This window comes from Mobula hypostoma, chromosome 20 (assembly GCF_963921235.1).
Source record: "Mobula hypostoma chromosome 20, sMobHyp1.1, whole genome shotgun sequence".
NCBI lineage: Eukaryota > Metazoa > Chordata > Chondrichthyes > Myliobatiformes > Myliobatidae > Mobula > Mobula hypostoma.
This window is the reverse complement of record NC_086116.1, coordinates 44,203,610-44,227,422: the sequence shown is the minus strand read 5'-3', so window position 1 is coordinate 44,227,422 and position 23,813 is coordinate 44,203,610. Positions and strand designations below refer to the sequence as shown.

General features: G+C 39.4%; 1 protein-coding gene across 7 annotated transcripts in view; it reads left to right on the top strand.

The window, feature by feature from the left end:
* upf2 (UPF2 regulator of nonsense mediated mRNA decay) overlaps nt 1–23,813 on the top strand; it is a 132,535-nt gene that overhangs the window by 32,892 nt on the left and 75,830 nt on the right. For all 7 annotated transcript variants that reach the window (XM_063072761.1, XM_063072763.1, XM_063072760.1 and 4 more), the window contains 7 exons: nt 2,775–2,883; nt 3,117–3,230; nt 5,787–5,903; nt 10,043–10,228; nt 11,233–11,436; nt 13,983–14,258; nt 16,778–16,961. In XM_063072761.1, the coding sequence (XP_062928831.1) occupies nt 2,775–2,883; nt 3,117–3,230; nt 5,787–5,903; nt 10,043–10,228; nt 11,233–11,436; nt 13,983–14,258; nt 16,778–16,961 (1,190 nt within the window). The remainder of the gene's footprint in view (nt 1–2,774; nt 2,884–3,116; nt 3,231–5,786; nt 5,904–10,042; nt 10,229–11,232; nt 11,437–13,982; nt 14,259–16,777; nt 16,962–23,813) is intronic.

The following is a 23,813-nucleotide window of genomic DNA, read 5'->3' as shown; positions in this document are numbered from 1 at the left end:
AGTTATAAAGGGTTATTGAATTAGGAGATCCATTGATTGTGGATGTCAAAGGAAACTTGTGCATGGATCATTCAATGAGTGAAAAATAATGGATGGTCCAGAGCTCTGGTTCCCACCCTTGTTCACACCTCAGAAATAGGTGACCCCTCTCACTCATCAAAAATGCCCCAATGATGTAATGGACCACTTTGTCCCTTTAGAAACAGAGATAAGGAGGAATTTCTTTAGCCAGAGGGTGGTGAATCTGTGGAATTCATTGTTGTGGAGTCACAAAGCCATCAATTCCTTTATCCAAATCACTGACATTTAATATAAAAAGTAGCAGTGCCAACACAGACCCCTGTGGAACACCACTAGTCACCAGCAGCCAACCAGAAAAGGCTCCTTTTATACCCACTATTTGCCTCCTGCAAATCAGCCAATACTCTATCCATGCTAGTATCTTTCCTGTTATACCATGGGCTCTTAACTTGTAAAGCAGCCTCATGTGTTAAAGGCCTTCTGAAAATCCAAGTACACAACATCTACTGATTCTCTTTTGTTTATTCTGCTTGTTATTTCTTCAAAGATGTTCATCGGATTTGACAGGCAAGATTTTCCCTTAAGAAAACCATGCTGACTTTGGCGTATTTTATCATGTGCCTCCAAGTACCCTGAAACCACATCCTTAACATTTGACTCCAACATCTTCCCACTGCCGTCAGACTAACTGGCCAATCATTACCTGTCTTTTGCTTCTTCCCCTTCATAAAGAGCGGAATGAGATTTAAAAAGCATTTGGTTGGCCGCTTTAGATACAAGGGTGGGGGTTGGAGGGCTATGCTTTGAATGCAGGAAATTGGAACTAGCTGTATGGACAGTGTTGTTGGCATGAACTGGTTGGGCCAAATGGCCTGTACCTGTAATGTAACACTCCAATGTGAAACTGCCAAAACTCTGTTCATAATCGTCAAACTCTGCTCATTAATATGAATAACATTTTACCAGCACAGAGGGGAAATAATTTTTTTTTAATTCCCAAAACCCTCTGTAGGCTATGTTTGAAAACACAATGATGCTTATTATTGTAAGTAATTTATCCCAGTACGCTGCCTACATTGAATAAGTTGTGCTACCCACAATTAGCCGTATTAAGTAGACTCTTCTGTGCAGTTCAGAAGCTGTTTGGGGCCGTTTGTGCATCTCTTTCATTCACACTGTGGTGCTGGCTAACGTACATGAATCAAGCCATTATGTATTGTGAATTTGCCAAAAAAAAACTACCATTGATGGGGGAATTATAAAATTGGCCCGTGGAGGTCGACTTCAGTGGTTTTGAAAGACATGCAGACTGATTGGAATGGGCTGGATGGGAAATAAAAGCAAGATTTTATCTAAAATTCTGCATATAAATTTTTGTTTCACAAGCACTTGGCAGCAGCTGTAGAGTCAATGTTTCTGACAGGTGTTCTGCTCAGTGCTTACTAATGTTCCATGGACATTCCTCGCGTTATCTTTGCCATATGCTATCATAATGTTGTGAAATGTTATAACAACCTTTATACAGAGAGAGCAAATTATGTCTATAGAAAAGATTATTAAGTGCTGTAAATCTATTATTCAAACTATCTCTGGACGTGGCTGACATCAACAGTGATATCAAAAATAGCTCTGGCGTGGTCTTGCAATGCTGTTTATTGTCATGGACGTACACTCTGGCCACTTTATTATGTACACCTGTACACCAATGCAAGTATCTAATCAGCCAATCACATGGCAGAAGCACAATGCACAAAAGCATGCAGACATAGTCAAGAGGTTTAGTTGTTGGTCAGACCAAACATCACTTTCTGTGGAATGACTCTTGGTGCCAGTCAAGGTATATCTCAGAAACTGCTGATTTCCTGGGGTTTTCATGCACAGCTGTCTACAGTTCACAGAAAACGGTGTGGAGAACAAAAAAACATCCGGTGAGCAGCAGTTTGTGAGCTAAAATGCCTTGTTAATAAGAAGTCAGAAGAAAATGGCCAGACTGGTTCAAGCTGATAGGAAGGTGACAGTAACTCACATGTTACAGTAGTGGTGTGCTGAAGAGCATCTCTGAATGCACAACGTGTCAACCCTTGAAGTAGATTGGCTACAGCAGCTGAAGACCACACTGGGTTCATTGGGGGTAACTATTAAAGTGGCCACTGAGTGTATGTTGTGAAATTTGCTGCAAAACACCAAATTTCACAACATATGTCAGTGATAATAAGTCAGCTTTTGATTTTTTTTCAATGTTTTGAATGTTTTACAGCATCACTGTCAATATCCTAAAACAGCACAACTCCCAGAAAGGGTACAGACAATTAAGGCTAAAAGAGGAAAAAAACTGGATGGAATCTAAGGGGACTTAATTGGAATAGGTTTTTGTTTAAATCTATTTTGGTCCCTTTTATTGATGAGTCACTCCTTAAATTCCCCAGAATGAAAAGTTTATTTAGTTTTATTTAAAGGCCAAGCTGGGGTAGCTTTCTTTGCGATGGGTGTTGCCTTGTTTGGTAACTCAGTAATTGTTATTTTGATATGTGCAATTAACATTCTTACTTTGCAGTTGTGGTGTTAATGGAGTGATTAGGTTGTATGGTTTAAATCTGCATGCAAGTTCTTATTCATATCATCACATTTCAATGCATGTTTTCAAAATTATTTTTACTCCAGAAATGTGTTTAGAATGCCTTAAAGATAAGTCTCCAGATAATGTTCTAAGTGCTTTGTGTGAGTTGATTCTTGAACACATTTTCTCCCTTCAGATTAGATCTGCTTCCATTTTATGCCCGTCTGGTTGGTACTCTACATCCGTGCATGGGGGATGTGGCAGAAGATCTCTGTGCCATGTTAAAAGGGGATTTCCGATTCCATGTATGTGTACATTTTTTATAGCAACACTGATATCATTTGTTTTAAAATAAATTGTCTAAGAAACTACTTCTAAATCACTTTCTAATGTCAGTATGAATTTACTTTAATCGGATGTGATTTTTAAAAAAATATAACTTTGAATACAAGATTGAATGTGGCAGAGTAACCACTTAATTAACTTGGATGATTATATCCATATATATTTGAACATTCTGTTTTGCTTTTATGTTCAGGTCCGGAAGAAGGATCAGATCAATATTGAAACTAAGAACAAGACAGTGCGGTTCATTGGGGAACTAACAAAGTTTAAAATGTTCTCTAAGAATGATACCCTTCATTGTTTAAAGGTCAGTCAGCAACATCTTTTATCCATGCATATGATAAATGGCCTGAGACCTACAAGCATTCTTCAATTCGGCAGATATGTTGCAGGATTATAGAAACATAGAAAATAGGTGCAGGAGTAGGCCATTCGGCCCTTCGAGCCTGCACCGCCATTTATTATGATCATGGCTGATCATCCAACTCAGAACCCCGCCCCAGCCTTCCCTCCATACCCCCGACCCCTGTAGCCACAAGGGCCATATCTAACTCCCTCTTAAACATAGCCAATGAACTGGCCTCAACAGTTTGCTGTGGCAGAGAATTCCACAGATTCACCACTCTCTGTGTGAAGAAGTTTTTCCTAATCTCGGTCCTAAAAGGCTTCCCCTCTATCCTCAAACTGTGACCCCTCGTTCTGGACTTCCCCAACATCGGGAACAATCTTCCTGCATCTAGCCTGTCCAATCCCTTTAGGATCTTACACGTTTCAATCAGATCCCCCCTCAATCTTCTAAATTCCAACGAGTACAAGCCCAGTTCATCCAGTCTTTCTTCATATGAAAGTCCTGCCATCCCAGGAATCAATCTGGTGAACCTTTATACCTATTATATAATAGCTTTTGAATATGTCTACATAATTTATGTCTGCATGTCTCATAAAATCTGTGATAAAGTTACACTCTCCTTGGAGAAATTCAAATAATATAAAGTGTTATCTTTGCAGTCAAAGCTTGTAAAGAGCAAAAATAAAGGCTTCTGTTACATATTTTCAAAAGCATATAGAATTTCTTGTGTCATACCATAACCACAGTGTACATAGAACATAAAAAAATCCCTGACAATATGTCATGCAATTTGTTTTGCAGCAGCAGTACAGTGCAATACATAGAAAATACTGCAGAAGATGTCCTCTATACTAGGGAGGCTAGTGCCCAGGATGTAGCTGGCTAAGTTTGCAGTGCTGTGCAGCTTTTCCCAGTATAGTGCAGTGGCCCCTCCATACCAAACAGCGATGCAACTATTTAGAATGCTCTCCATGGTACATCTGTATCAATTTGCTGGAGTCTTTGGTGACATAGCAAATTTCCTCAAACATATAACATACAGGCCCTTTGGCCAATGATGTTAGTTTGCAGGGATAAGAAGCATTGACTTATGAAACTTGCACTGCATTTGACAAATTAAGTTTTTTTTTAAGAACATAGAACATTACAGCACAATACAGGCCAACTTTTTAACCTATTCCAATGTCAATCTAACCCTTCACTCCAACATAGCTCTCCATTTCTCTTTTATTTTCCTTTTTCTTTTCTAATTTAATTATGAGCAACAGCGCAGTTATTGGCAAAACAGACTCTAGAATAGTGGTCGCCAACCGGTCGATCTTTGAGATTTTCCCAGTAGATCCTGAAAAAAAATGAAAAATAAATACACAAATACTGTCGTAATGTGAGCATTATAAAAATAAGTAATACTAATTAGGATAATGGTAATATAGCAATACTCCAGCTACTGAAAGCTGTTTGTAAAGAGAGATTGTTTCCAGGTTACAGAGTTTTAGTTCCGTTCTTTCTGCCCAGTGCGCATGTGTGTATAGCACCCCCCACCCCCCCGCCATGCACCGTGGTAGAAAAGACCGGAAGTAAAACCCTGCAACTCCGAGGCAACCACTCTTTACAAACAGCTTTCTGTAGCAGGAGTATTGCTCTATTACCATTAGCCTAATTTGTATTAACTTATCTTTATAATGTTCACATTACAACACTTCTCCCCCTTTAAATTCCAACATTCCCCAAATGTAAATAACTGGAAACAAAAAACAGTAGTGTCATTATCTTGCGTACCTCAGAAACTTATACTAGTGTCTCAGTAACAGCTTACCAATACAAAACACCTGAAAAACGTGGCAGATTCAATATTCAGTCTAACAAAGGAAACTGTCCATTCAAATATTCAGTCTGTCAGGAGGTTTGCGAGGGCGCTGTGCTGCAACAGATGAAAATTATGAAATCTAAGTACAGGAGCTGTCTTACTGACAGACACCTCACAGACTGTCTCAGACTGGCTGTGTCTGTAATTATGAGCCAAATTTCAGGGAACTAGCAGAAAGAATTCAGCCCCAGTCATCACAGTGAGTGCAACAGTTAATTTTTATTCATTTATTTTTCGTGTTGAAATAAAATTAAATAATGAAACATAGAATTATAGGTGTTGTAATGTGAGCATTATAAAATAAGTAATACTAATTAATATAATGGTAATATAGCAATACTCCCACTACAGAAAGCTGTTTGTAAAGAGAGGTTGTTTCCGGGTTGCGGGGTTTTACTTCTGGTCTTTTCTGCCTGTAGTGCATGCGTGTGACTAAATGATTTGGTAGGTCGATCTTGCCTTTCACTAAGGCTGAGGTAGGGGATTTTGGGCTTAAAAAGGTTGGCGACTACTACTGTAGAAAGACAAGTTATTTTCCTCTCAAATGTCCTACTTAAAAAATCTTTTCATTATCCTGCCATATACTTTACATCAATAAAAATGCTTTATTATGTATTGAGAAACTACTTTCATTTTTTTATGTTCAGATGCTTTTGGCTGACTTTTCTCATCACCATATTGAAATGGCCTGCACGCTTCTGGAAACTGCCGGTCGTTTTCTGTTCCGATCACCCGAATCCCATTTGCGGACCAGTGTTCTTTTGGTAAGATATGTAAAGATTTTTTATTGTGTGTACCCAGTCCTTCTCCTTTAGATCTAGCCATGAGCTACTTTGCAACTATATGTGGTTGAGTCATCCTTGGCCATCTTGAGCCAAATGCTTGGTAACTGGTTTTTCTGGAAGAGCAACAAACAGTGATCTCTTTCCATTTTCTCTGTTTGTCATAGGTTATTTATGCTTCATGTTGGAACCCCAGGCAAGATTTAGGCAAACTGGAAACTTGATAATGAGGGAAATATTATTTGTGTGTACTCTCATGTTAATAGGCGTAATTAAAATTATATTATTCTAAAATTGCGAGAGCTTTCCATTGTGATTCCTGAGGTCTGATAGTCAATATGGAGGGTTCAAAAAAGGTAGACAGGACGGTGAGGGAGGCTGCCATGGAAAGTCATCATGTCTTATGAGGATAGGTTAAGTGAGCTAGGGTTCTTTTCTTTGAAGTGAATGAGATTGAGAGGCAATACAATAGAGGTGCAGATTATTAGAGATTATAACAATAGGTTATTAGAGGCACAGATCGAATGGATAGCCAGAGACTTTTTCTTAGCACAGAAATGGCTAAAATAAGAGGGTATAATTTTAAGGTAACTGGAGGAAAAATATTGCGGGGGGAGGGTGTTAGAGGTAAATTTTTACATAAAGAATGGTGGGTGCATGGAACATCCTGCAAGGGGTTGGGGAAGATACATTAGTGACATTTAAGTGTCTCTTTGATAAGCATATGGTTGATAGAAACATGTAGTGCTATGTAAGAAGGAACAGTCAGATTGGGTTCTATATATTTTTTATTTTGAATTTTTTCTTTGCCTTGCTCAACCCAGTTTCAACCATTCATTATTTATTAATTTTGGGCAGTCATTTGAATTATTGATTAGGAAGTTAGATTGTTTCAAACGTGAGCTGTTGCTTCAGAATAAAATGTGACTTCATGATGTTGGTTGGTGGTCTCAATGAGCAAGCATTGAGATGAAAAATGATCTGATTGGCCTTTCATCTGTTAGGATGTGAACACACATATTAATCTCAGGTACTGGTGCAGCTGAAACCAACATTTTTATTGAATAGAACTTTCAAAAAATGGTCTAGAATTCTGAAAAGTAAATATTCAAAGCCGGAACCTATTCCCGTGGTTTGGGTGTGGTAATTGTGAGTATAATGGAGTACTGTGATTTCTGGCATGCCTTGTGATGTGCTGCCTTTTCTGGCAGTGGTAGCAACTTGCATAGTAATATTCTGATTTTTGTGACATTTAGGATGGCTATCTTGAATGTTGGCTATGTGCTCAAGGGAAAAAATGGTTTCCATGTCTTTAAATGTCATTGCTGCATTTATTAACATACATCTGGTATTGTAGTCCTAAAACTGAGTATACAAAATATCCAGTTTGTACATAATAGGTGATTTTGCACTGCCTGGACTGTGGCAGTGAAGAGTCAGTATCAAAGTCAAGGTCAACTTTATTGTCATAAACACAAGAGCAATAAGATAATCAGGAAATCAGTTTAAGAAATCATGCATCATCTGATCTTCTTCAAAAGGACAGCAGGCATACTATCTTTTGAACCACACATTCCTTTTCTGTGCTAACTCAGTGTGATGCTCCTCAAGCTAACATATACAAATGGATGGGAGCATTTGGGAGATCTGCCCACACCTTGTTAAAAAGGTATCTTTGTACATTAAAAGATGCGAATCAGGTTTATTGTCACTGATATTTGTCATGAAATTTGTTGTCGCAGTAGTGTAGTGTGATATGTAAATTACTGTTAGTTACAGTAAATGGTGCAAAAGAGAAATAGTGAGGTAGCGTTTATAGGTTCATCGATTCAGAAAAATGGTGGAGGAGAGGAAGAAGCTATTCTTAAAATATTGAATGTTGGTCTTCAGCTGTATTAATTCAGTTTTGATCATTAATATTACTTTGAATGAAACAATCACTAAGCTATATCACTGTAGGGCATTGGTTAATTGTTGTCACATGCATTGAGATAGTGCTTATTTCAGAAAGATCAATCTATACATAACTAGGTCATGGTAGTAAAAAGAATGTGAATTCAAGTAATGTACATTTGTAAACAAAAGCATCTGGCCAATAGTAATTTCTCTTCATTGTATGCCAGTACAACACAGAACATCCTCCTAAATCGTTGGCAATGTATTTCTGTAATGTAACTAGTGTGGCACTAGGTAGAGTACACAGGTACCAGTCCTGATGAAGGGTCTTGGCCTGAAATGTCAACTCTTTTTTACCATCCATAGATGTTGACTGACCTGTTAAGTTCCTCCAGGTTTTTTGTGTTACTCAAGATTTCCAGCATCTGCAGAATCTCTTGTGTTTATGTAGTATGACACTAATCTGTTTGCATCTCTGGTGTGACATGTAGCAGACCCACACCTGCAGAGGAAAGCTTGATTTACACTTGAGCTTGAGTGTTTCCAGCATTTTCTGTTTTTATTTCAGATTACCAGCTTCTGCCCTATTTTGGTTTTCAATCCTTCTGAGCACTTTTCTGCTTTATCTACTAGTAATCTCAATCATGCTACTTTAACATTATCTAATAGGGTGTTTTTGTATTCTGCAGCTTTGAGATGCTTGATGTACATGTCGTGGCCACTTTAGGTACACCTGTACACCTTGATAATGCAAATATCTAATCAGCCAATCATGTAGCAACAACTCAGTGGATAAAAGCATGCTGTCATGGTCAATAGGTTATTTGTTGTTCAGATGAAACATCAGAATGGGGAAGAAAGGTGATCTAAGTGACTTTGACCATGGATGATTGTTGGTGCCGCATGTGGTAGTCTGAGTATCTCAGAAGCTGCTGATCTCCTGGGATTTAAAGAGAATGCTAGAAGAAACAAAAAATAAATCCAGTAAGTGGGCAAAATGCCTTGTTAATGAGGAAGTTCAGAGGAGAATTGCCAGACTGTTTCAAGCCGACAGGAAGGCAGCGGTAACTCAGATAACTATGCTTTACAACAGTGGTGTGCTGAAGAGCATCTGTGAATGCACAACACATCGAACCTTGAAGATGGGCTGCAGCGGCAGAAGACCATGAACGTACACTCGGTGGCCACTTTATCGGATACAGGAGATAATCTAGTAAAGTGGCCCTGAGTATATATCAGCAATGTGTTGTTTAAAAATATGCAGTTAATTCATTTCAGGAATTGTACAGCATATTTATTACAGCAATTTATTCCATATTACTAAATGAGACTCAATAAGCAAATTGAATACATGGGGCATGATCTTTATCAGGTGTACTTAGCCAATTCCAACTTGCAGAATTTTGTTGAATGTTTTAGATGTTCAAGTTTGCAATAGCTACCTTGTGCAAGATGGTACTGGCTGACTACAAATGTAGTGCATTCTTCATAAGAGCGTAAGATACAGGAGTAGAATTAGGCCATTTGGCCCACAGAGTTTGCTCCGCCATTTAATCATGACTGATATACCCTCCTCAACCCCATTCTCCTACCTTCTTCCTGTAACCTTTGATGACCTTGCTAATCAAAACTTACAAAGTGGTATAACTGACCCTTGATAAACTTGGATGGGATACAGTCTTGGTGAGTTCCTTACTCAGGGTCATCTTCATGCTGATTATCATCTTCATAACACCAAGGAGCAGACTTGGGTCATTTGGCCCATTGAGTATATCGTTTGATTGTGTCTGATTTACTTTTCCCTCTCAAATCCATTGTCTTATCTTTTCCATGTAGCATTTAATGCATTTACAAATCAAAAACTTACCAATCTCTGCTTTAAATATACCCAATGACTTGGCCCCTGCAGCAATCTGTGGCAATAAATTCTGCAGATTCGCCACACTCTGGCAAAAGATATTCCTTCTCAACTTTGTTCTAAAGGGATGTCCTTCGACTCTGAGGCTGCCCTTTGGTCCTAGACCCTCCCACTTTTGAAAATATCATCTCCACATCCACTCTATCTAGACCTTTCAACTTTCAGTGGGGTTCAGTGTTCTTTTATATGCTTGGCTAATTATTTATGTTGCTGTATTTATGGTTATAGTCATTATTTGCTCTTCAAACTGTTTTCTGATTTTTTTTATCCCCTAATAATACTGAATAGTTCAATGTCATCTCTATAGGAGCAAATGATGCGTAAGAAACAGGCAATGCACTTGGATGCTCGTTACGTTACCATGGTGGAAAATGCATATTACTACTGTAATCCTCCTCCAGTTGAGAAAATGGTGCGAAAGAAGCGCCCTCCCCTTCAGGAATATATCCGTAAACTTCTCTACAAAGACTTGTCCAAGGTCACAACAGAAAAGGTAGTTACTAGTTAATAAATGAATTATTCACTGTGCTTTTCCTAAAAGTGGTTTCTAAAAAATAAAATAATAAGATTAACATTCCGTTGTCTTTTACCTCGACCTTTTCAGTTCAAATAAAAGCAGTTAATCTTTACCAACAGAGCTCCTGTTGGAAGTTGAGTTTACAGGTTTAAGTTTTGAGTCAGTTGACAGCATTTCCACTTTGAATTGGAAGATTGTGTGCCTCAGTCAAGACATTCGAGCGCTCTGTTTGAAGGAAATACTTATCAGAGGTTTAACCCTTTCAGTAAGATATTAAACCAAGAGCAGCCTATCAGATCACTTTTTTAAAAAGTGGTACTGTTTTGAAGGGGAGAGATCTTTTCCAGAAAAACATTCATCCCTTTATCAGCCTTATTACATCCACCAATAGCTGCTTTAACATTGTGAAAATCCTGCTTTAAAGATTTTTTCTGCACTATATTGTTTCAGCTTATGTGGTCATGAATATATTAATTAAGGTACCATAGTTTATCCTTGGCATTTTTGCACACTACATTATTTAATGTAGTGTGCTTATGTAACCACAAATAAAAACTCTCTGTGCTTGACACTTTATTCATTATTGATAACCTCATGAGCTGCACACCTTCACAACACCTTCACCTTTGCAGAAAAATTTTACAACTTACTGTATGCTATTGATTTTAAACCTAATTATAATTCTGACCTTCCGAAGTTTTCCACTGTATATGTGAAAATAAACTAATTGCCATTAGCGAGGAATGTGTTACCCTTATATTACATCTAATTGCTCCAGGTAAAATCTAATAAAAAGCAAAATAAAAAAGATAACAAGAAAATGCTCTTCACAAGAATTTAACTGGGCAAGGGGAGTGGGGAACGTAAAATCTGCAAGAAGACAATTATTCTTGTTATATGTTGTCATTAACTGATACAAATGAAGTGTGGACTGGGATATCTATATTAAATATGGGCCAAACAGAATCTTTATATCATAGGTGTTGAGACAGATGAGAAAATTGGCATGGCATGATCTGGAGGTGAAGGAATATGTTATTAACTGCATGATCAACATCTGGAATGTGAAGTATAACAGCATTCACTGTGTCGCAAATCTGTTGGCTGGATTGGTGCCATACCAGGAAGATGTTGGAATACATGTTGTCGATGGAGTACTGGAAGATATTCGTCTTGGAATGGAGGTATGAAATTTTGTATAATTATTGAGCAATATCCTTCTTCATTAATCTAGGCTTTTCATAGGGGCATCACAGTAGCGTAGCTGTTGGTGTAAAGCTTTGCGGCACTAGCAATCCAGGTTTAATTCCTGCCATCGTCTGAAAGGAGTTTGTACATTTTCTCTGTGACCACCTGGATTTTCTCTAGGTGTTCCAGTTTCCTCTCACATTCCAAAGACATATAGGTTATTGTTAGTAAGTTGTGGGCAAGCTGCATTGGCGACGGAAGTTTAGTGACATGGAGGTTGCCTCAGATACAGATGCAAATGACACACTTCACTATATGTTTTGATGTACTTGTGATAAATAAAGCTAATCTTTAATCTTTAGAAACTGATATTGATCTGTATGTTGTAAGAAGTAATAGCATTTTATAGCAATGAAATGAGATCTTTTGTGTTTTTAAGGAATGCATATGGTATCTTCTCTTTTCTCCCTGAAGGATGCCAATCAATACTGAGGCTCATTTCTAGCGATACCACTATTTCTCACAAATTCCTGCAAGTAGTGTTTCTGTCTGTTGATTGTTGAGAGGGTGTTTGAACATTGGAAATGCTGGCCATTTTTCCCAGTGCCCTCCCCAACCTTGTTGCCATATATTCATAGAAAACTATAGCATGGAAGCAGGCCCTTCAGCCCATCTTCTCCATGCTGAACTATTATTTTGCCTCATTCCATATACCTGCACCTGGACCATAGCCCTCCATATCCCTCCCAGCTACGTGCTTATCCAAACATCTCTTAAATGCTACAATGAAACCTGCATCTACCACTTCCACTGGCAGCTCTTGCCACTCTCAATCTGAGTGCAGAAGATTCCCCTCATGTTCTGCTTAAACAGTTCAATTTCACCCATAACCCATGACCTCTAGTTTTAGTCTCACCCAACCTCGATGGATAAAGCCTGCTTGCATTTACCCTATCTATATCACTCATAATTTCATATACTATCAAATCTCCCTTCATTTTCCTATGCTCCATGGAATAAATTCCTAACATATCCAGTCTTTCCCTATAACTCAGGTCTTCATTCAGGTCCTCATTATTCAAAACATTGGCAACCATTTGTTGACTTCAAGGGTGGGAGATCTGCTTTTGTGAGAAGTGGGATGGAAGTTCTCAGATTTTAAAATAGGCTTCCATATTTTATGAGGTGAAATTTCAATTAAATGTAAAAGAGAAGCTTTGCAAATTTGTTACAGGGTGAACTGTAAGAGGGGCCACTAATAAATGCATCACATCCAGCCCTTTGGCAGAACATCTAGGTGTGAGAGAGTGGGGCTTCGGACTTTACAAGTGGAAACAACTGCTGATGAGGTACTTAAGGAAAATAAACAAGCACTATGAGGCACATAGTTCATCAGTTCTTCTTTTCACTTTGCTTGCGGCATTTGGTTTGCGTCGTCACGCAAGTGGTCCGCTCGGTAAAGTTTCTAATGAAGTGTGTAATTGTTTCAGCAGAAACTGGGGCTGACAGTAGCCTGACACCACAATGGAAGAGAAATACCATCATTGTCCTCTTGTTCTTTGGCTGCTGCCCAAGTCACTGTCAGTTTTCCTATATTGGAAAAATGGTTGACATGTGATATTTAAGAGACAGGGATTATGGTGTAGCCTTATAAAAGCAAAAGCAACTTCAGCTTCTGCTTTCTTGCCTTAATCAAATCCTTGCTCCATCCTGCTCCAATCCAGCACTATTCTTCCTGCTCCTCCTTGTCTTTTTTCCATTCCCCTCTCAATCCTCTCTCCTTATCTGCCCGTCACCTCCTTCTGGTGTCCCTACTTCCCTTTCTCTGATTGTCCACTGTCCTCTCCTCTTTCAGCCCTTCACCTCTTCCACCTATCCTTTCCCAGCGTCCTACTTCAACCCCCCTGCCCCATTCACTGACCTCCTCCCTCTCTTGGTCTTGCCTATCACTTGTACTGCTCCCACTTCTCCACCTTATTCTGGCATATGTCCCCTTCCTTTCCAGTCCTGATGAAGGGTCTGAGCCTGAAGTGCCAGAATTTTATCCTTCTCCATAGATTCAGATTTATTTATCACATATACCTCCAAACATACAGTGAAATGTGCCATTTGTGTGAATAATTAACATATCCATGGGTGTGCTGGGGTCATCCCGCAATTCTAGTGTCAACGTAGCATGCCCACAATGCCCAGAAGAATAGTGAAACAAGCCCGATACTTCTCTCTTTCCCACCTACCCAGCCACTCACGAAGAGTCCCTTAACCCCGGATAGGCAGTCTCCTTCAGCCTCCAGTCTCCAGTGGACTCATGGCCTCACAGACACTGGGCCCCAACTTTTCCAGCGTATTTGGTTGGCCTTTGGGCTTTGACCTAGTCCTCCAATCTGGCTTTGATCCAATGCTGCCTGACCTGCTGAGTTCCTCCAGTACTTTGTGTGTGTTCTTCTGGTACCATAGAACAGTAGACAAAACTGAATTTGAAAATGTTTCCATGTGAATTTTGCATGTGTCGGCTCAAAATGGGGTACTCTTTCTGTTTAAGGTCAACCAGCCCAAGTTCAACCAAAGGCGAATCAGCAGTGTTAAGTTCCTTGGAGAGTTGTACAATTATAGAATGGTGGAATCTGCAGTCATTTTCCGAATTCTGTATTCCTTCATTACATTTGGTATAAGTACAGATGGCAGCGCCACCCCACTGGACCCCCCGGAGCATTTATTCCGAATCCGACTGGTCTGCACTTTGCTGGACACCTGCGGGCAATACTTCGACAGGGGCTCAAGCAAGCGAAAGCTGGACTGTTTCCTTGTATATTTTCAGGTGACTGTCGATTACAGGATTCTTGTTCTTTTTAAAATTTAATTTACTTTGACTGTAAAATATCAAAATACAAAGTGGTTAAAACACTACCTTTCCTCTTTCAGTATTGGAAGAAACCAAAATTAATGTCCCAATCTGATAGAATAAGTATCTAAATCATGCATGATGAATACCAAGGCTTGGTAACTCCTTTCCAAGGCACTGAAATTTATGTTCAAAATTAAGTAAATTTATTATTGAAGTACATATATATCTCCATATACCACCCTCAGATTCATTTTCTTGCGGACATTCACAGTAGATATGAAGAAACACAGCAGAATCAATAAAAAAAAATACACACAAACAAAGACGGACAAAAACCAATGTGCAAAAGAAAGCAACCTGTGCAAATACAAAAAAGTAATAATAAATAATATTGAGACAATAAGTTGTAAAGTCCTTAAGTGAGTCTTTAAGTTGTGGAATCAATTCATTGTTGGGGTGAATGAAGTTATCTGTGATGGTTCAGGAACCTGACGGTTGAAGGAGAATAACTGTTCCTCAGCCTGGTGGTGTGGGATCTGAGGCTTCTGTCCCTCTTTCCTGTTGCAGCAGTGAAAAGGGAGCGTTGTCTGGTTGGTGGAGGTCCTTAATGAATGCTGCTTTCTTATGTTAGCCCTCTTTGTAGATGTGCTTAACGGTGATGAGGCCTTTTCCTGTGATGGACTGGGCTGCATCCACTACTTCATGTGGGGTTCTCCGTTCAAGGGCATTGGTTTTTTTCATATCGGGCTGAGATGCAATCAGTCAGTATACTCTGCACTGTGCATTTATAGAAGTTTGTCAAAGTTTTAGACGATGTGCCAAGTCTATGCAAACTTCTAAGTAAGAGGAGGCACTGCCATGCCGTTTTGTAATGGCACTTGTGTGTTGATCCTCTGAAATGATAACACTGAGCATGTGTTTTTGAGTTAATGATACATTCCCAGTTAATGAAAGGCAATAGACAATGGTTTCATCCAGGACTGGTACATAATGACTCAGCTTATTCGAGCCAAGTGGCACACCACTTCCTTCAGGGTTTAAAGTAAATTTATTATCAAAGTAAATGTATGTCATCGTATACTACCTTGAGATTCATTTTCCTGTCAGCATTCACAGTAGGACAGAGAAATAGAGTAGAATCAATGAAAAGTTACACACAAAGACTGACGAATAACCAATGTGCAAAAGAAGACAAACTACAAATACAAAAAAAGTAAATAAATAATACAGATAACATGAATTGTAGTCATTTGTAAAGCAGAAGGAATTTTAACAGTAATTTTAATGGAGCCACAAGACTGCAGATGCTGGAAATCTGAAGCAGCATGGAGCAGAGCTGGAGTAAAGCCACTGAGTTTGTCTAGGTCCTTAGTGTGTTGTACAATTATTTTGTGTCTCTGCGATGCTTGGAGACATGAGGGGGAAAATCACTGCACTGAAACTGTCAGCGATGCTGTCATCTTTAAAGGGTTGTGTGTGTCTTTATAGCATTAATCTGTTAGACGTTGGGTTAAAATTTTAAGCATTTAAAAATGATGGTATGAATTATAAGAGCTGTTTTATCTCCCTTATTTTTTAACAGCTAACAAAAATTTAGTTTTTTGGGAAAGAAGATTCAAGATTCATGATTTATTGTCATTCTTCAGTACACAAGTATAAAGGAGAGCAAAATGATTGTTATAGTGAATACAATGTAGCTTAAAACACAAGTGTAAAGAACAGAATCTTTAAAATCTCAAAAATAAATATAAAAAGCATTCCTATAATTCATTTGCTCTGAGGTTTAAGAGGGACACATTAAAGGGTAATATGGCTTTGCATGGAAACATGTAATTTTAAATTTAAAAATCTGCTGCGTTCCTGCAGCATTTTGTGTATGTCGCTTAAGATTTTCAGTTTCTGCAGAATCTTTTGTGTTAAACAAAAACCTCTTTTAATTTTCTGAGGTGCTGAGTCATTGTAGTAGTGTGTGGGGCTGACTCTCTTTAGTGACTGTCAACAGACTGAAGAATCTTTGAAAAGTTAGCTCCAGTTCAAATAAAATTAGAAGGAAGTCTCCACAATCATATTTAACATTAAATCTTTCTACCTACTGGGTTAAGCTGCTCAAACTGCCGAGAAAACAAGGATGCACATTATCATTGTTCATTTTTTTAAAGGATTTATCAAGATGACTGTAATTGAATGTCTTAAGTGCATAAATAGGAATCAACATATTATTGCTGGCAAGATTCTGCATGGTGGTCTTTTATGACAATAAAACATTTTTATTTCTTTCTTTACATAATGCTGCATCTTACCCAGCTTTTCCCATCACATTCATTTTGATCTAACTTATTACAGTAATATTAGGTTTATTATTTATTTAAATATTTCCGAGTATATTGGGTATAGTAATCTCCGGGGGCTTACATTGTATACACAGCTACTGTCAGATCTAGCTTTAAGTTAATCACCTGTATGATGGTATCTCTCATATTTACCCACTGTAGCGTTATATCTGGTGGAAGAAGAGTTTGGATGTGTGGACGAAAGATCATCCTTTCCCTATTGATGTGGACTACATGATCAGTGACATCCTTGAACTGCTTCGGCCAAAGATGAAGTTCTGTGCTTCTCTTGAAGAGGCAATCAAGCAAGTACAGGAACTCGAACGTGAATTCCTGATTAAACTAGGTAAGCAAAGCTCATTTTATGTTGGGATGGTTTTCCAGTAAGACCTCAACATTTTTTAAATTATTGTTCTTTGACCAATTTCACTCTTGGTGTTAAATTGAAATTATCAACTCAAACCAAAAAAACAATCAAGACTGTGATCATATTGATGAAGTATCTCATTGGCGTGAATTGTATTTTGAAATGCTCAATAAGTTCTAAAGGCTGTTGCTTTGTTTGCTTACTCTTTCCTCCGCCAATACCCAGTTAAATATTGCCCAGGACACCAGAGACAACTTTTCTGATGTTCTTTGGGGCAGTCGTGTTTTTTTTTAATCTTCAGTAAAAAAAATATGGGACCTCAGTTTAATGTCTCATCTGGCAGACAGCACCTCTGTCTATGAAACAGACCTTGAATGCTGGAATATTCATCTCTTAATAAAGGTGTGGTGTGATTGCATAGCAGTTAGGGTAGAGCAAGTGACCTGGTTTCAGTTCTGCTGATGTTGATAAGGAGTCTGTACGTTCTTCCCGGGACCACGTGGGTTTCATCCAGGTGCTCCAGTTTCCTCCCACATTCCATACACATGACCTACAGATGTGCGGTAGAGAGCATTTTAACAATCTGTATCACTGTATGGTACGGAAACTGCACTGCAGCAGACAGGAAGGCACTACAAGAGGTAGTCAAAACTGCCCAACACGTCACTGGCATCAGCCTACTTGCCGTCAAAGACATGCATACAGAAAGGTGCCGGAAAAGGCCAACAACATGAAGAAGGATCCCCACCCAATCTGTTCATGGATTGTTTGTCCCAATCCCACCAGGGCGGAGGCTACAAAGACTCAAAACAATTGCTTTCCTCAAGTAGTAAAACTGAACAACACCTCCAGCCTCCAACTCAGCCCACCACACCTCTCCACCACTACTACTTTATGATTACCTGTCAGAGTCATCTCGTGTACAGATACTCCTGTACCTGGTGTCACTTCATGTACAGACAATCAATCTGTGTATAACCTGTCTTACGCAGTTATGTTTATTGTGTGTACGTGTTTTAATTGTTCTAATTGTTTCTTTGTGCTGCATCAGATCCATAGTAACAATTATTTTGTTCTCCTTTTCACTTGTGTACTGTAAATGACATGAAACAACCTTGAATCTTGAACAAAGGCATACAGATAGGAAATTAATTGGTCACATGAGTGTAATTGGGTAGTCCAGATTCATTTTGGTTGGATGGGCCTGTTACCATGCTGTATCTCTAAATAAATAAAGTAATTATTTACAAACCAGAGCATAACCAACATAATTTAGATTTTGCCTGGTAAGCATACTAAATATCCTCAGTCCACAAGAAGGGTCTTGACCCAAAGCATTGACTGTCTATTGCCCCCAACCCTCTGAGCTCTTCTATTGCTGCTAGTGTTGTGCCAGATTCTGGCATCTGCACCCTAGTGTCTAAATATTTTCTATTAAAGATTAGCTTTATTTGTCACACGTTCATTGAAACATGCAGTGAAATGTGACATTTGTGTCTATGACAAAACAGTCCAGAGAGCCACCGCAAGTGTCACATGCTTCTGACACCAATGTAACTTACTAACCCTAATTCCTACGTCATTGGAGTGTGGGAGGAAACTCAGGCAGTCATGGGGAGACGGTACATATTCCTCACAGACAACGTCAGGAATTGAATTCTGATTTCTGATAGCTGGCACTATAAAGCATTACACTAACTACTGTGCCACCACTTGCATGTATATATTTAGAGTTGGTTGTGGGAAATATGATGAATGATTTAGCAATGCTCTTGTTGGTCAATGCGCATTTGAGTCATTGTTAATGGGGGTGGGGGAATCGCCCTTGAAAGGGTTGTTGTCCTTTATCTCATAGACTCAGTGAGGGTGGGGAAGGAATTTCTCAAAGGTCTTTTATTACAATTGGCTGGCAACCACATCACAGACTGTGCCAGGACATTGTTGCATTTATATTGTTGAAAGAGATATGTTAACGACTTGGAATATTTATTTCTCAAATATTTTACTGAACATTTAATTGCTGAATATTTGCGCAGATCTTCTGTCTTTTATTGTTCTTTGCTTAAGAATTACTTAAAGAATATCTACTTGCCTTTTTAAAAAAAAATCCAGCTGTTTATCTCTGCATCGGTAGTTATCAGTACTAATACATAATATAAAAATGTCCTTGTTCCAGATGCTTTCAGAACTAGAAAAAAATAGTTACACCAGCCAAACATTTATAAACTGTATGAGCAGATTTTCAGAATGTGTATTAAAATAATTGTATTTGGTCTTGGTATTTGGTTTGTGGAAAACCACAAGCTTAAATCAAGTAACATTTGCAATAGTGAAACTTTGACACTGACCCTGTAACAATTTATAATTTAGTAACAGTGAATTGGAATAATATTGCAAGCAGTAAATGTCAAATACTTTCTAATTTCATAGTTAAGATAGTTTACTTGGAATATTTTTTTTTACACTTTTCAGTTCAAATGTGCTTTTTTTTTGTGTAACACAATTTAGATAATAGGTTTTGCTGATTTTGTTACACTAGTTTATCCAATGTACTTTTTATATTCTAATACATCAAAGGGACAATTACCTGCTAAATTCAGTGAGTTTGGAACTGTCGTAACAGAAGCCACAAGCAGTGATTGCTCTATTGTTTACATGGAACATAGAATAGCACAGTACAGGCCCTTCTACTCATGATGTTGTGCTAACCTTTTAATCTACTCTAACGTTATTCAAGGCATCTTGGCAGCACGCCTGATCTAAACCGTGGCTTCGGATTGTCTTTCCTAAGGACTGCCATGATTGGCACAGATTTCTGCTTGACAGATCATCGCCTGATCCACTCTACCATGTCCAACAGACTCTTGAAAAAGAGGAGGGTTCATAAGAAGCAGACTAGGTGAAGACTAAAACTCGAGAGCCTGCTTAACATTGCCACCCAACAACACCTTCAGGCCTCGTTTAGGGAAAACCTCCCAACGGGAATATCTGGAGGATGCCAAAGAACACTTTGGTCAACTTAAATCCATCATTCTCAATGCCTGCAAACACATCCATGGGTACAAGTCCAGAAGACATCAGGATTGGCCTGTTGACAACGACATGGAGATAGAACAACTTATCTCCATGGAAGTGAAAGTCTTTTGTGCCTGGCAGAATGACAGAAAAAAAGGCCAAAAGAGAAGTTTACTCCAAAGCCAAGACAAATATCCAGACAAGGGTGAAGGAGTTAATGGGTCCCATGGTAACCTAGCTGTTAGTGTTGTGATAATACAGCTCAAGACGTCAAGAGTTCAATCCTGGTATTCTCTGTAAGTCTGTATATCCTTCCCGGGGAATGCATGGGTTTTCTCCAGGTGCTTTGGTGTCCTTCCACAGTCCAAAGTTAGTAGGTTAATTGGTCTTTGTAAATAGTCCCATGATTAAGTTAAGGTTAGACCAGTGGGTTGCTAGGCAGCTTGGTTTGAAGGGCCAGAGGGGCCTATTCTGAAATGTGTCTCTAAATAAATAAGATAGAAACATAGAAAATAGGTGCAGGAGTAGGCCATTCGGCCCTTCAAGCCTGCACCGCCATTCAGTATGATCATGGCTGATCATCCAACTCAGAACCCTGTACCAGCCTTCCCTCCATACCCCCTGATCCCTTTAGCCACAAGCCACTAACTCCCCCTTAAATATAGCCAATAACTGGCCTCAACTGTTTCCTGTGGCAGAGAATTCCACAGATTCACCACTCTCTGTGTGAAGAAGTTTTTCCTAATCTCGGTCCTAAAAGGCTTCCCCTTTATCCCCAAACTGTGACCCCTCGTTCTGGACTCCCCCAACATCAGGAACAATCTTCCTGCATCTAGCCTGTCCAATCCCTTTAGGATTTTATACGTTTAAATAAGATCCCCCCTCAATCTTCTAAATTCCAACAAGTATAAGCCTAGTCGATCCAATCTTTCATCATAAGAAAGTCCTGCCATCCCAGGAATCAATCTGGTGAACCTTCTTTGTACTCCCTCTGTGGCAAGGATGTCTTTCCTCAGAATTCTTGGTGGACTGAGAAATCCCTGGAGATCCAGAGACTGACAGACTCTGGTGACACGGGAAGCTTCCTCAGTGCCACCAAAGCAGTCTGTGGTCTAAGTTACTGCGGATTAAACCCTCTGTGCTCAAAGGATGGGAAGAACTTGCTAAAGGATTGGAAAGGTATCAGTGATCAATGGCGGGGCACTTTGAAGAACGTCTTTACTGTGACAGCACTGCTGGACAGGTTACCAATCAAAACCTTCAGAGACCTGTGACAGAAGTCAGGGAGGAACCTTCCAGTATGAAAGAGGTCCATGATGCCATCAGGAACCTGAAAAGCAACGTAGCCACTGGTCCTGACGGGATCCCAGCAGAGATTCTCAAAAATGGTGGACCAGCACTCCTGCGCCACTTACTTGCCTTGCTCCTGAAGGTCTGCAAAAAGAAGCAACTGTCCTCAGAACTCGGGTGCTCTAATAGTGACTATCTTCAAGAAGGGAGACAAGGCAGGTTGTGGCACTTACAGAGGCACCTCTCCCTCCAGTCAACAATAGGCAAAGTGCTTGCACATATCCTTAACAGCTAACTTATCTTCGCTATCTGAAGAATTATTCCCTGAATCACATTATGGTTTCTGTCCATCCAGACATGATCTTCAGTTACAGGAAAAATGCTGTGTGAACAAAGGCAACCCTTGTACTTGGTTTTCTAGATTTGAGAAAGGCATTTGATAGAGGTCTGTCAGGCTCTCTGGAGTATACTGTCAAGACATGGCTGCCCTGACAAGTACCTGTATTTACAAATACTGAGACTACTGATGATGGCATGTCAGCCACAGTATTCAGCAATAGTGATGCTGAATCAGCACCCTTCACTGTGAAGACAGAAGTCAGAGCTGTGTCATTGTGCCCACCCTATTTGCCATCCTTATTGCTGCCATCCTTCACCTTATTGGTCAAAACCTGCCACAGGGAATCCCAATCGTGTGTAGAATGGACAACAGGCTTTCCACCCTCAACGCGTTCAAGGTCAGCACCATCAATGTCAAGGAGCTTTAGTATGTGAATCACAATGCCAATGCAGCACTCTCTGAAGAAGACCTTCAATATATTTTGAGGCAAGGCATATAGGGTTCTGAGTCTTGTTTTGAGTATATAAAAAGACACTAGTCCTATATCAGCCACCGCCCAACCAGCCATTTATCTAGTCCTCCATAAAGTTGACAATATTGCTCTTGAAAATGTAGACCACTTTCCCTACCTTGGCAACATTCTCTCAAACAGAGACATCGACTCAGAGATCAACTACTGCCTGAGGGGTGCTCGTGGTGCCTATGCAAGATTAAGGAACAGAGTCTTTGAAGACCACACACCCTACAGGTCCAAACATAACTTTTGGTCTATAGAGCAGTCGTCCTTCCTGCAGTACTGTATGGAGCCGAATCATGGACCATTTACAATAGACACCTGAAAGATCTGGACCAGAATCTTACAAAGGATTTTGAGGATCAGCTGGAAGGACAGACTCACTAACTGCAGCATGTTGGAGGAGGCCAACATGAACAGCATCTCCACCACAATAAAGCAACCCCAACTCTGACTGATAAGTCATGTCACTTTGGTGCCTAATTCACGTCTCCCCAAACAGATTCTTTACTCCCAGCTGAAGGAAGGTCAGTGAGCCCCTGGTGGGCAAAGGAAACGCTTCAAAGATAATATCAATATCAGTCTGCAAAAATTCAACATTACGTTTAAAAACTGGAAAGCCATAGCACTCAGTAGGTACACCCGGAGGAAATCTATACAAGAGGAAGGTACACTACATGAGAGTGACCTCTTGTGTTGCAGAGAACAAGTGGCAGCTGTGAAAGGAGGAATTGAACAACCAAAGAACTCAGCCGTGAACAATGGCCACCATTTACATGCGCCCACACTGCACCAGAATATGTGAATCCTAGATTGGCCACCAATAGATAACCGCATAGGAGAACATCTTACTCAACTCAAGTGATTGCGCTGCACTACTCTAAGATCAATCTAACCCTTCACTCCCACTTAGTACTTCATTTTTTAAATAATCTATATGCCTATCTAAGAGTTTCTTAAATGTCCCTAATGAACCTTCCTCTACTACCACCCTGGCAGCGCGTTCAAAGTTTAAAAATTCAGAAGTTATTGTCAAAGTACGTATTTGTCACCATGTACTACATTGATATATTTTGCATGCCATCACAGTAGAACAGAGAAATAGAATCAATGAAAAATTATACACTGACAAATAACCAGTGTTCAAAAGAAGACATACTGTGTAAATAAAATAAACTCACGCCCAAAACTCTGCTTCATTAATATTAGCGGTGGTTTGATTCTTGTCCATTGTTCTTGTCCTGGACGTATTTCCTGGCATAATTTACATATTATTTAATCATTTATGGTTTTTATATTGCTATATCTATACTCTATTCTTGGTTGGTGCAACTGTAACGAAACCCAGTTTCCCTCAGGATCAATAAAGTATCACTATCACTATGACTATTTGTCTCTGTGCAAGTACAATAAAGTTTAGTACTCCAGTGCAAAGTGCCGACATCCCAAACCTGCTGGCTATTCTTTGGCAGAGAATCCCCATGAATGGATTTATTTTTGAACTTTGCAGCAGACCCTGTACCTGAAGTTTTACAGCTCTGTCTTTGGGGAATCTGGCTGCTGAACCTGAGCTAGATTAGGTCTGGAACTGAAACTGGATCTGCATCCATGTCAGTGGAATGATATGAGGAAGAAACTATGTATTAGGCAATTGACATTCTTTAAACTAATT